At 38.4% G+C, this 13929-nt stretch overlaps 1 protein-coding gene across 2 annotated transcripts in view; it reads left to right on the plus strand.

The window, feature by feature from the left end:
- The window catches only part of Plppr5 (phospholipid phosphatase related 5), a 109860-nt gene that overhangs the window by 85462 nt on the left and 10469 nt on the right, over positions 1-13929 (plus strand). The window contains exon 5 of one of the 2 annotated variants that reach the window (XM_021158395.2): positions 7401-7535. In XM_021158395.2, the coding sequence (XP_021014054.1) occupies positions 7401-7535 (135 nt within the window). The remainder of the gene's footprint in view (positions 1-7400; positions 7536-13929) is intronic. The other variant, XM_021158396.2, reaches the window with a different exon arrangement.

Here is a 13929-nt window from a genome sequence, read left to right on the forward strand (position 1 = left end):
GGGGGGGGAGGGTATGGGGGACTTTTGGGATAGCATTGGAAATGTAATTGAGGAAAATACCTAATTAAAAAAAAAGGAAAAAAGGGAAACCTAAGAAGAAGAAGAAGAAGAAGAAGAAGAAGAAGAAGAAGAAGAAGAAGAAGAAGAAGAAGAAGAAGAAGAAGAAGAAGAGGAAGAAAAATCAGTTCAGAATGTCACTCCCTGTCTCAGACTGAATTTGCATTTAGTCAGAGAACAGGAAGAGATCCAAAGCAACCTGATCCAGTGCAGGAGTCTGGCTGCTCACAGCCTCTGATTGGCTAGAGATTGAGCTGCAATGAATGGCTGAGATTCAGTTGCTTGGTTACAGGTGTACTCCTAGATAGGATACAGTTTGTTTACAGTTGAGTCTTGCAGGCACTTTTGGCTAAATTTCATCATCCAACTACAGCAACAGACTTGGGCTAAAATTATCACTTAACACCTCTGCCTCTTTGAATTCTCTTTCTGCCTCTTGAAACTCTGGAGGAAGAATGGATCAAAAACTTTCCCTGCTTTCACTTGCCAACTGGTTAACATTTAAAAGAATCAAAACAAAACAAAACTTTGATGCAAATTATGATGTCACCGCATTCAGCTCCCTGGGTGTAGATTATCTACTCTGGCATTTCATCAACCTCCTGCTGTTCTTTCCTAGGCCTTTGCTATATCTTCCTCTACTTCCAGAAAGCATCATAGTGCCTTAAGGAGATCCTTTAAAACCAGAAACCTAGTGACTTTTCAGACACATGCCTGAGAACTTGATAAATGAAGAGCTATGCTGCAGAATTCCCCTGAGCTCAGGCCCCTCTAGTGTGCATATTCACTCAAAGAGTGGATGTTATTTAGATTCTAAGGTTTCCCTCTAAGTATTATGACACATGAGAAAGATGACACCATGGACAATTCATACCAAAACAGTGCTTCAACCATGTAACTAAATACGAATTATGTGCTCATCAATGATAGTCGATTATTGTGAATGGCTGTAGGTAACAATTGGTGAAACTCAGGTAAGTGTGGCCTTTTCCAGTGAGAGTTAGAGCTTTGTTTTGTGGATTAGATATGCCCTCAAATTCTCCTTCCTTCTCTTACATCATAAAATAAAATGCTGCCAAGTCCCTACCCAAATACAAGTACTGTGCTTAGTGATGTGAATAAATATCTGAGAAAAGGAACTCATATGTTTAAATATGTTACTGTAAAGGAAAACAGACATGGAGCTTCATAGAGGAATAAATATAATTTACCAACATCACTGGAGACATTAACTCCATTGGGAAAACATACCAGTCAGGAAGGATGGATCAACTTGGGAAGCTTATAAAATAAATAGATCTGGACTCTGTGTAAGGAAGGAGAACAAAATGTGGGACACAGAATAAGTATGAAAATCTACATAAGGACATCAAAGATGCAGCCCTTTCTATGCTGCAGGGTCATGACACAGCCTATGCAAGAGAGAAAGTAGAATCCTAGAACAGTACACGTCTCCCTTCATGAATGACAGTGGGGGCTGGAAAGAGTGTGTGAATCAGGAGAGTAATGTAGACTTTTGTTTAAAATGTAGATGAATTAGGATCCATTGCCTTCAAATGAATAGAACTAGAACAAGCTAGTCCCAGCTTCTTCACAGACTCCCCTTTTCCCCACCAACTACTTTACTGAGTCTTCCCATGCTCCTGGATCGCCCCTTAAATGAGAGAAGTCACAACTCCCCTAAGAACTCATTCTTGAACTCACAGAAGGGTAAACAAAATAGTACAAGCTTAGTGAACAGCCACAGGAATGACTGAAGTGCAATTCCATGAGTGATAGTTTGCTTCCAGCCATTACCTTTTACCCTATGAGATTTGTGCTTTAAATACATATTTCTAGAAGTAACCTGGAGATGAAGATAAAGAAGACATGCTATGAAGAACAAGGGAAATAAGTCAGTGTAAATTTGACCATAGAGACATGGAGAGGAGGTAGAATCTTTGGAAGGGAAAGGGAGGAGAGAGAGCCTGAGGGAACAGAAGATGATGTGCATGAAGTACAGGCAACAACTTGTGATGACTCCCAGGTTCCTCATTTGGACAGCCCAGTAGAGCATTTATCTTGTGCAGCAACTCCAACTCTGGCTGGCAAATGTTCTGCAATTATCTTGCAGTGTTTTGGGGATTCTAAAATGATTCCAAAATAAAAGGAATATGACTCTACTCCAAGCCGATGTCTTGGTTGAAGGACACCTCCTCCAATCACCATTATCTATACATGGCATTTGTCTCTGACTCATTCTACTGGTTCATCCCCCACAACCAGTGAATCATCTACTTCAAGTTCATTTATGATACCCAAGTTACTCCTTATGTCTAATACCAGTACTTCTGACCAGAACTTCTTACTTCCTATCTCATGTATAGATACAGTTCCTTCCTGACTCTTTGTTTCGGACATCCTTCATCTAACTACCTTGCTGTTCTTCTTAACATTATAATAGTTCATTGCCAGTAAAAAGAAAAAGCACAACCCTCCCTGATACATTAACTCCAGACACTTCTAGGGACCGCAATGATTTATTTATTTTCTAGTGAGAAGTTTCCTACCCCTTTCACCATGTATATAAATCCAGCTCTTGAAAGTAAAATCAGCTCCCTTCCCTTATCACAAACAAGTCCTATCCTTCCTACATCTTGGTTCTGTGGGAATTCTGGTGTGTGTGTGTGTGTGTGTTTTACCATGGTAAGGGGGTGATATCTGAGACCTGTGTATGATACCACATGTCTCTTACATTTCACTAGTCCTCCAGTAGTGAGACTGTCCCCAAGCTATACTCAGAAAGACTCCTGTGGTTTCTCCCTTTTGTGTTTCTCCATAACACAAGTCCTAGATACCATGTCTGATGGTTTTGTTTCATTGTCCTTCTTTGCAACAGAGAAAAACTCTGTTTACTTTGTTCACTGCTTATCTTTGCAAGTATCTGGAATAGGGTCAGGTATATGGGTTGAATGAATGAATGAATGAATGAATGAATGAATGAATTTAATTGACAACCTTGACTTTTTTGAAAAGCTCAATGAAATTCCATGCATAGTAAGCATTGCTTTGTTGCATTCCTTACAGTGCCTCAACCCAAGTCCTCTACATAGCTGAGATTTGGCTTGGACAAGCCCATACTTCCTACGCAGTAACTCTGACCACCTTAGCTCTCTCATTTTCCCGTTGATTTCTGCCACATATCTGTCTGTGCTGTTAGCATCCTACAAGGAGTTATATTGTGTTCTAAATCTGTCACTCATCCACGTACATTGTGCAAGGGCAAAGAGTAGAGCCATCATGCTTAGCAAAATACTAGACAAACAGTTCTTGAGTACTAGTTGTTGATATTATTGTTGTCGTAAAAATGGATGACATGAAACCTATGCCAAACATGATACGTAGCATTGTTGGCAGAAGTGGTCAGCTTTATTGATTCCAATAATAGCTTGTCATGTTATTTTGCATAAAAGTAAAAATCATTGCAGCATTTCATTGAGATATATTGTCCTCACTTTACAGATTAAAATTTGACACCTAGATACAGCAGATAGCTTGTCCATGGTCTTGTCTTATTAAAGTTATTAGCATATAACAAAAAACCAAAATTAAGAGTCAATACTGGCCAGGCGTGGTGGCTCATGCCTTTATATCCAGCACTTGGAAGGCAGAGGCAGGCGAATTTCTGAGTTCGAGACCAGCCTGGTCTACAGAGTGAGTTCCAGGACAGCCAGGGCTACACAGAAAAACCCTGACTCAAAAAAACCAAAAAACCAAAACCCAAAACAAAAAAAGTCAATACTGTTCTACTTCCCAATGTCAATAATGCAGTAATTATGGGAAAAAATAAAAGTGAATATATAAATAAATTTATTATAAGTGCTACATAAAGAAACCAAAGTGTATATAGTGATGGCTTATTGCTATAATCTTTATAGTAGAATAGAGATATACATGTGTAGAAACCATTGATCTAAAACTGCAGTGTTTGAAAGGAAATTAAGTTTAAGTCATTATGGCATAGACATATACCATAAAATTTTTCACTTGAATGTATGTTCATTCATTAGTGTGCTCCTTCATGAATGAGTTCACTCACTTTGACAGGGAGGTACAGAGGTAGAAAACTGAAGATTTGGCTCCTGACTTGCACAGTGTAGAGTCTGAGAAGAGACACAAATCAAAGTATTCCCTTATCTAGTATGAAATGTCATGAGGAGCCTAGTACCCTAACAGACAGTCTTTGAGTTCTTTCTATTTCATCACAGGGAAAACAAACACATCAAACACAGTAAGCTTTCCTGGCTGAGGGCTCAGGAAAGACTTCTGTAAGACAGCGAGGCGAGAAAGTACTTGTTGTACAAATGCAAGCATTTCATATCTAGAACCTGTAAAAATGCTGGGTGAGCAATATAGCCTGTCTGTAATTTCAGCACATGGGACACTGAGAAAGAACACGTTGGGGTCAATCTGGCTAGCCAGATTTGTTGAGCTCTTAGGTGAAGTAAGAGATCATTTCTAAATATGTAAAGTTTACTGGAATTTGTCTGTCGTCAACCTCTAGCCTAGGCACATGCATATACATGCCTATGCAGGCAAACACCACACACACAGACACACAGACACACACACACACACACACATGCATCTTCTTACTTTTTCATATTTGCTAGGGGAACATCAATTCTAGACTTTTGAAATTAGCACACAAAATTTTTAATTATTTAAATAAGAAACTAAAGAACTAGTTATTTCCTTGTAGTTGAAATGAAAATTGTTAAAAGGAATAATTAGGCTAGTAAATACCATTCTGTATGTAATTATTAATTCCAATGAAAATGTCTAAATGTATGTGTGTATGCACGCGTGTGCGCTGTGATATGGCATGAAACTTTGTTTCATTGTAATTGTTACTTAAAGTTATCAAATCTATCCTTTGTATGTTAGAACAATGTTCATTCATCAACTGCAGCTTGCACACTGAATTTAACCTGCTGCCTACGTTAATAAGAGAACCGTATCAGCATGTTTACATACCTCTTCTCTTATGAACAAATGAAATTGTTGCTTTCCTGGCCAAAGGGAAGAGTTGCATAGTTTCCATTGGCTCTGTCCCCACACCACTGAAAATATTAACTAAATTATTTAATAGCTTCCCTTTACAGACAAAACATTATAACCCTATTTCTTGAACAATCAATCTCTTTTAGTCCTTAGTGGGATCATGAGGGTGTCAACTTATAAAATGGAAAGAAAGACTGAAAGAATACTGAATAACTACCTCCAAGCCCTTACCATCCTTTCTCTAGAGATCAATGTGCAGAGAAAGTGTGTGTGAGTGTATGTGTGTGTGTGTATGTGTGTGTATATGTGTTGTGTGAGTAGGTATGTGTGTATGTAGTGTTAGTGTACATATTGTTAATGTATATATGTGTGAATGTAGTGTATGTATAAGTGTGTGTGTGTGCGTACATTTATGTGTATATATGTGTATGTGTGTGTGTATGATGTGAGTGTGTATATGTGTGTATTGTGTCTGTGCAGGTGTGTGTGTGTGTGTGTGCAGGCACATGTGTGTGTCTGTGCAGGCACATGTGTGAGTGTGTGTGTGCATGTGTGTGTATATGTGTTGTGTGAGTGTATATGTGTGTATGTAGTGTTAGTGTATATATGTGTGAATGCAGAGTATGAATATGTGTGTGTGCATACATTTATGTGTATACATGTGTATGTATGTGTGTATGATGTGAGTGTGTATAAATGTGTGTGGTATGTGTGTCTGTGCAGGCACATGTATGAATGTGTGTTCGTGTGTGCATGTGTGTGTGTGATTGTGTGTTTGTTTAGAAAACTCTCTGAAACTATCTTGGTTATCTCCTTGCTTTAATGAAAATTCGTGGAAAACTGTAATATTTTACTATCAGGTTTTGATCTATTTTTTAAACCTATAGTTTTGCTAGGACAAAGAAAGAAAGGTTAAAAAATATAAATCACAGCTTGCAAGAAAATAATTTTGTAATATAAAGTATCATTTTTTGTGCTATTACCTAGTATCCTTGTAAATTTTAATCAGGAATGGTAAGCAACCAAGACTAAATTGGTATGTAGAATTATCGAGTAGTAATGGAGCTGGGGAGGTGGCTCAGTGGTTTAGAGCACTCTCTGCTCTTGCAGAGGTCCTGCGTTTTGTTCCCGGCACACACATGTTGGCTCACAACCATTTGGGACTCTAGTTTCAGGGCATCCATTTTTCTCTCCTGACTTCCTTGGACAATAGGCATTCACATGATGTACATGCAGACCAAGCACTCATACACATAATATAAAATAAATCTTTTTAAAAATACTTAGTAGTAAGTTTAACAAAAAATTTAGTCTTCCAATGATGAATTTGTGAAAATATACAATTTAAATATATCACTATTGATCAAGAATTTACTTACTTAAAAATAAGAGTTAGGCTGAAACTAAAAGTAAGTACTATTTATTCTAGAATATGAAGTCCAGGAAAGGAGAACAACACATTATCCTATGGTTAGTATAAACTCACCATAGGAAATAATTTTTCTGTGTTGCTTAAATCATTATTTCTTAAATGTGATTAATCTGCATCAGAAAATTTGCAGTAAATTTAAAGATTCCTTCTCCTATACCCTATTCTTCACCTATTAAATCGGAAACCTTAGAAGATGAATGAAAACTGTGAAATTTTAACATTACAGGATCTTAATTTTCATGCATGATTCAATTCATTCTTTCACCTCTGCGATATAATCAGCTGAAATGAGGGTTAATTCTCTTTATGTAAAGGGTCTTCTATTTCAAGAGTAGCTCTAGTAAGCTATTATTGTTCAAATTATGTATATATATATATGTATATATATATGACACAATAGACAATAAACTAGTATAATTGAAAGAATGTTACTAAATTAGAGAGTGCCAACTGTCAAGGATTAGAGTGAATGTAATAATTTTGAATCACTGGGAAATAATGAGCATGAAAATCAAGTTGTAGATTAGCTACATTAAGAAAAGGTTAGCTTGCTACGGATTTTTATAAGGTTATGTTGTTATTTTTGGATAGGTTTGAACATTGTCTATACTTTAATGAACATTTTGGAATGAGAGAATTGTCATTATTCATTCTTTTACATATTCATTGGTGAATTTTCTTGAACTTATCTGCATTAGAATAGCTATTCTAATTTATTCATGGTAAGTCTGCGTATAAAGTTTTATTCATGTAACATTTTGGTAATTTTAAAACGTGGTTGCTATAGGAGATTTATGAAGCTCCTCAAAAGGGTGTTAGTTGTAGAATATATAATTTACCTAACGGAAACTCTTTCCTGAAATTTTAGGTTGTATGCGTGGTAAATAATTTTAAAGGAAGACAACCAGAAAATGGGCATATACACAGGGACAATGTGGCCCGGATGCCGATGACCAACATTCCTCGAGTAGAAAGCCCTTTGGAAAAGGTAACATCTCTGCAGGTGATTCACAACTTCAAAATTTCATCATCTAGGCTAAATTCAACGGCTATCTCTGTTTGTGTATTCCGAGAGTGACCAGTTATTTACTTATTTATGCTTACTTAATCTCAGAATTTAAGGTGTCAGTTAGCAAGTATTTACTACTGGAAAGAGCATCTTATAAAATGCCTATCTCATTTAAAGCACCCACAGATATCACCCATGCTGGAAGCTTGGTAACTGTGCATAGAACTCATCCAGCACTTGGCTAGAGTGTCTAAGGAATAGTGTTCCCTGGCCTTGTGCACAGGTGAAATGAAAAGATACATTTATTTGCAAATGCATGAATTTTTTCACTAAGTCTACTCAATTCCTCCCATGCTCTCCATCAATGAGAAAGTGCCTCATACATTGTCACCACACAGTTAGGACACATGCGCCATGCAGGGAGTCTTATTGCTCCAAGATCAGGCAGCCTGTGGCAGCTGTACTTTCTTATTAGAAGGGAGGCTGTGGGTCAGGCTGGACTGAGTTTGTCCACAGACAATGTTTTAGAAGACAGGTCCAGGCCTCAGTGGGTGTCACAGCAGGCAAGAAGTCAAGTACTTTACAAAAATTGTTCTTGCAACTTCTGTGTTTTCATAGGCTATTACTGCATTTTCTGTATTCAAAATTTCTATGTTCATGTTACGCTACTTCCTTTTAAAATAACTTTCACGATATTAGGCTATGTGAGCTAGAATTTTCCACTAGAACCCATAAAAAGACAGAGACAAGTGTTTGTGAACTTCTATAAATTTTGTTTTTTTATATCAAGTCCAAGTGATTTGTGTCTCCTTAGTTTGGGAAATAAGGGTGAGATAAAGCAGATGCAGGGCTTCCGTGCTTGCTGGGATATACAGAGATGGAGACAGCATTCTCTCAGTTCTTTTCATTTCCATTCCCAATCAAAATGCTTTCTGCACTGGACATGGCCTGTGTCCCTGACCACATCATGGAAGGATCACAGCAGGAATGCTAAGAATATACTAGGGGCTGATTTCATCCTTCCCTTAGACTCCGCACTGGCAAAGGCCGTGTTTCCATGCTTCTCAGCTAGAACTAGAGGGCAGTCACATAAAGGAAACTTCAAGAGCTTTCTACTCGTGTGTGTGTGTGTGGGGGGGGGGGGGGGGCAGGGGGAAGGCAGGGGTTGACTGTGTGGAATAAATACATTGCTTTTGTTATGGTTCACATTGCAAAAATAAAGGAGGGGAGCATGCAAAGTTCCACTACTCCTTTGATTGTGATAACCATTAATTTAAAAATGGCATTTGTTCCTTCACAGTGGTGTTCTGATGAGTAAAGAATAACGTTTTGTCAACATTGATAGGCAGACAGGGCTGAGAGCTTTAGTATCATGCCATGCTGTTTTTCCATGTCTGTGAGTTTCTTCTGCAAGTTATGTAAACTGGTAAACCTCTTATGTTCAAAGCACACATTTGATGAACTATGACCTTCAGTATAATGATAATACACAGGTACACTCCCTGTCTATGCAAGTGACTTTTCCTTTATGATGGGGAGTTCATCACTGACAAATATCATAATTTATGAGGATAAGTCATGGGTTCTTTCAAATCTGAGTAAGAATATCTGAATATCCATTCCCTTTTATGAAATGAATGGCTCATCTGTGGTAAGCATCTCATTGGAATCCAATGACCACTAAATAGTGAAGAGCTAAAAATTTTATTCATCTGTTTATCACATTAGTCAGAATGAGTCTAAGTCCCTAGCCACAGAGGATTATTAAAACTGTTGTGAATGTTCTCATGACAGAATCCATACCACAGTATGCCCCTGCTCATGGATCTATGAGCAGTCTGGCTGGAAATTTTGGAAATTTTCGACCTTAGTCAATTCACTCAATCTCAGTGACTACTGTATTAAATCATTTCATCTTGCTGTAACAAATATTTGACAGAAAAGAACTTAAAGGGGTAAGAGATTATTTTGGCCACAGTTCAAAGATGAAAGCCACGATGGCATGGAAGAAATAGTTTGTAGGAGTGTGAGGTGTCTTTTCACACTGCTTCTACAATCAAGAAGTAGAGAGAGAGGAAAGCAGATCTTCAACTAACTTTCACCCCCTTTCCTTTATAATTAGTCCAGCACCAGTTTGTGGGATGATGGCATCCACTGTCTGGGTGGGTTATTCCTTCTCAGTCAACTCTAGGGAAGTACCATCCTATGATAGTACTCTCCCAGAGAAGTATCTGCTAGTTTATTCCTAACCGCCTCAATTTGACATTGATGATTAAACATAGCATTTGACTTTTTGCTTGTTAGGTTTTGTTTGTTTTTGTTTTGTTTTTATATACTGGTCATTTGTGAGAGTTACTTAAGTTAGCTCTAAAGCACTAAGAATAATATCTAGAACCTATGAAATTAAACAACAGTGAATTATTATTTCACAGCAGTAAACTGCAACAGGTACATCGATATAAAAGAATAAATTTTAATTTTACAGTACTTTTAAAAAATAAAAGATTTGAGGGTCATAGGTTGTTTGAAACAGGTTCTCATGTTACCCAGGTTGGCCTCAAATTTGCCATGTATCCTAGAATAGCCTTGAACTCTTGATTTTCCTGCCTTCATTTGAGTTCTGATATTGTAGGTGTCTACCACCACACTTGAGTCCAAAGAAATGTTACATTTGTACATTCTCGTGTATGTGCAGAGTCAAGGCAGTTACTCAAAATACTATACAAGATATTCACCTCTAGTATCTAGAGAGGAGTGTGTGGGTGGCAGAGTGCGTGAGTATGAGAGAGACAGAGACAGAGACAGACAGAAACAGAGACAGACACAGACACAGACAGAGACAGACAGAGACACAGAGAGAGAAACCAAGACAGAGAAATTGACAGAGACAGATAGAACTAACAGCAGTGCTCGAACCTTAAGATAAACTGAGCCAGTGAAACAAGACTTTATGTCCACTCCCCAGGCTTGCTTCATTATCTTCCTTTTCTGCCTCCACTTTTCCCCCACCCTGTTCTTTCTGTCTCTACTCCCTCTCTGTCTTTCTCTCTTCATTTTTCCTCTCTTCCTCTCTATTATCAAATACTATGCTGTTCATGAGTACATGCACAACTCAATATAATTCCAATTTTAAAGTATTTCATTGTCTTAAGCTAACTTTGAGAAGGTCTGGTCTCATTACACTGTCTATATGATATGTTCAGACTAACTAAAATTCCTTAGGGGGGATGCATCCAGTTTAATTTACATCCCTGTGCTATTTCCTTGTGATCTCCACAATCCATTTGAAAGACCTCTATTTTCTTCTGCCAGATTAAACACTGAAATCTTGTTTGTAGCTCTCATGTGTTCAGGTCCACCTGCAGCCACCTGAAGTCCCCTCAGTACAGTGGCTCTGGCTCTTGCATATGCAGGTGTCTTTCCTTTCTTAGAATTCCTACCATCTCATTCCCAGAGAGTCAGCTCCCTTCAGGTGTCATGTCCTGTCCCCCAAACTCATTCTCTTTGCTTCCTCCTTTGAGGTTCATTTCCAGAAGAATTGGCAGTGTTGCTGGCTCTGGGATGTTTCCAGAAACTTAAAAGACACTATTAATTTCCCTTAGGAATCCAAGAATCAAGGATCTGTGTTTTCTTCTAGGAAATACTGATGCAACCAATTATAGTTCTACCACCCTTTATCTTCTATGTTAGAAATAATAGGGAAGGTCTTGACTCCATAATAGTTGATTATCAGAGTGAAAATTACAGCAAAATGTCAAAATGTTAGGAATTCTACTAGATGCAGCATAAACAAATCCACAGTGATGGATTCCCCACCCCAAATTTGGTTAATGATGTCATGACAGGTGAAGGGGCCCTGAATAAAACTGAATAAGTATCCCCAAACTGAGTGGGTAACTATTTTATGTCAAAACAATAAATACAAATAAACAAACAGTTGGCAGGATGGCTCTCCCAGAGAACCCAGGTGTGGTTCTCAGCTCCTGCTCAGCAGTGTACAGCTTCCCGAATGTCCAGTTTCACAAGACCTGATACATACAGTCTTTTGGATTCTTTGCGTATCCAGTATGCCCATGATATGCATACATGAAAACAAAACACTCCAATGCATACCTAAAACCAATTATATCTTTTAAAATGGCCAACCATATCAAAAGCAACAGGAACAGTTGCCTTCAAGGACTGCCCCAGCTTTATGGAGTAGAAGTTAACTTGCACAGTACCATGATCTGTGGTGGGTCAGCAAACATGAGACAAAACTATATAGAAACAAAATTATCTTGCTGAAGATGCTCACATGAGTTTCCACACACATTCCATTCAAATGAGGACAGAGAATGGGCTCTTCCCTCTCCTTCACGTAGACAGTGAAGATCCAATAGTTACTAAGGGAAATGTTTAGACCATTCACGAAGCCTTTTCACACAGTTTAGGGAATTTAATTGAGCGAAATCTAGATTGCTTCAAGCGGGAATAATCAGGAGAACTTAGATCTCTAAAACTGACTTTGTGACAAATATGAGACAATGTAAACCTTTTATTGGGTGAGGGAAGACAGGGAGGGGGCCGAGATGATACCGTTGGTAAAGTGCTTGCTTCAGAAGTACGAGGGCTAGTTTGGGTCCCTGGCATGCACATAAAAGGCAGGTAATATCATCTGTGTCTATAGCGCCAAAGCCGTAGAGGCAGAAACAGGCAGCCATTTTCACCTCTTGGGGAACCTCTCCTCTCAAGGAGCAACCCTGTCTAAAAATAAGGTGGAATGAAATTGAAGAAGTCGCCCAGGGTCACTTTTGGCCTGTGCACATTCAATCAAATGCTCATGTACCCCCACATACAAATGCCTTAACAAACATATCTCTCTCTCTCTCTCTCTCTCTCTCTCTCTCTCTCTCTCTCTCTCTCTCTCTCACACACACACACACACACACACACACATTTATTGTCTGTGGCATCTCCTTTCCATAATACCAGAAATTAAAGAGAACTCATGGGATGGAAGCTAAACTATAATCTGTGTGATTAGAACCAGTGAGAGAACACAGGTGATGGCATGGTAGGACTTCAACCAACATTGGAGGTCAGAAAGGAAGAAGTTCATGCAGAGGAAAGCAAAAACAAGTAGACTGAGATAGACTAAAGAGAGCACTGGAGAGATAACTCAGGAGACAAGTGGGGATACTGCTCCTAGGTCAGGCCCAAGTTCTAGTTCCAATACTGGTGTTAGACTTATGATAGCTTAACCCAGCTCTAGGGGAATCTTACACTTCTGTCTTTGGCAGGTACCTGCATTCAAGTGCATAAACTCACACATGGATACACACACATGCACACAATTAAAATTAAAATTATTTTGCTTTTTTAAAAAGAGTAGATTAAAAATAAAAGAGCAATACAAAGAAACTGACAAGAGAAAAGTTACGAGGTAGAGAAGACAATCGCCAAAGCCTATCTTCTAGGACAGGGCAGCCATCAGAGCAGTGATGGTATTATCTGATTTTCTTTATACCTTAGGATATACTGTAAAAAATAAATGTTCTCTTCCAAATAAATATTTGAATATTTAATATGGGAGAATTAAACAGATACAAGGTCAAATTGAAATATTCACTAGAACTTCTTAGAGATTCATGAAAATTAACAGTACTGACAAAACGTAAACAATTACAGTTTGTAACAACTTTAACAACAAGGAAAGTGACAGTTAACAGATGTTGTGGTAGGTGACAGTGTCAATCTCAACCACTAAGTACTTCTTCAGGCAGACTATCCTTTCTGCTTCATTTAATTTGCACTCTCTACTGGCCTGTGAATAGAACTGACAGAGACTTCATTGGTCAGAAATTCCCTGGGCCTTGAGAATTTCTGTCCACTTTGTTGGCCTATGCCTTTTCCTGGTAGGAGTCTACTGCAGCCTACAATCCAGGACAGGAAAACATGGGAAGTGGATCAGCTCCACAGAACCCGGCCATCAGTGTATAGAATGAGAAATAGGCATTGGGAACCACAGCGTTTTGGAGATTGTCAGAGTATGCCTTGTGAAGTCACATGCACTCCCATACAGAAAAGATAGGAGCCTGCTATATTAGGCATGGTTCTCTAGAGACATACATACATACATACATGCATGCATATATACATATACACATACAACACACTCTCTTTTAGTAGTGTGTGTGTATTTGCCAGTGTGTGTGTGTTTGCCTGTGAAGAGAGCTAGTTTTTAACAGTTCCTTTGTACTTCAAACTCAGGATCTCTTATGTGTGTGGTGGGACTTTCTCTTTCTTTCTTTCTTTCTTTCTTTCTTTCTTTCTTTCTTTCTTTCTTTCTTTCTTTCTTTCTTCCTTCTTTCCTCTCTCTCTCTCTCTCTCTTTTCCCAAGGCAAAC

The sequence above is a fragment of the Mus caroli genome, chromosome 3 (genome assembly GCF_900094665.2).
Source record: "Mus caroli chromosome 3, CAROLI_EIJ_v1.1, whole genome shotgun sequence".
NCBI lineage: Eukaryota > Metazoa > Chordata > Mammalia > Rodentia > Muridae > Mus > Mus caroli.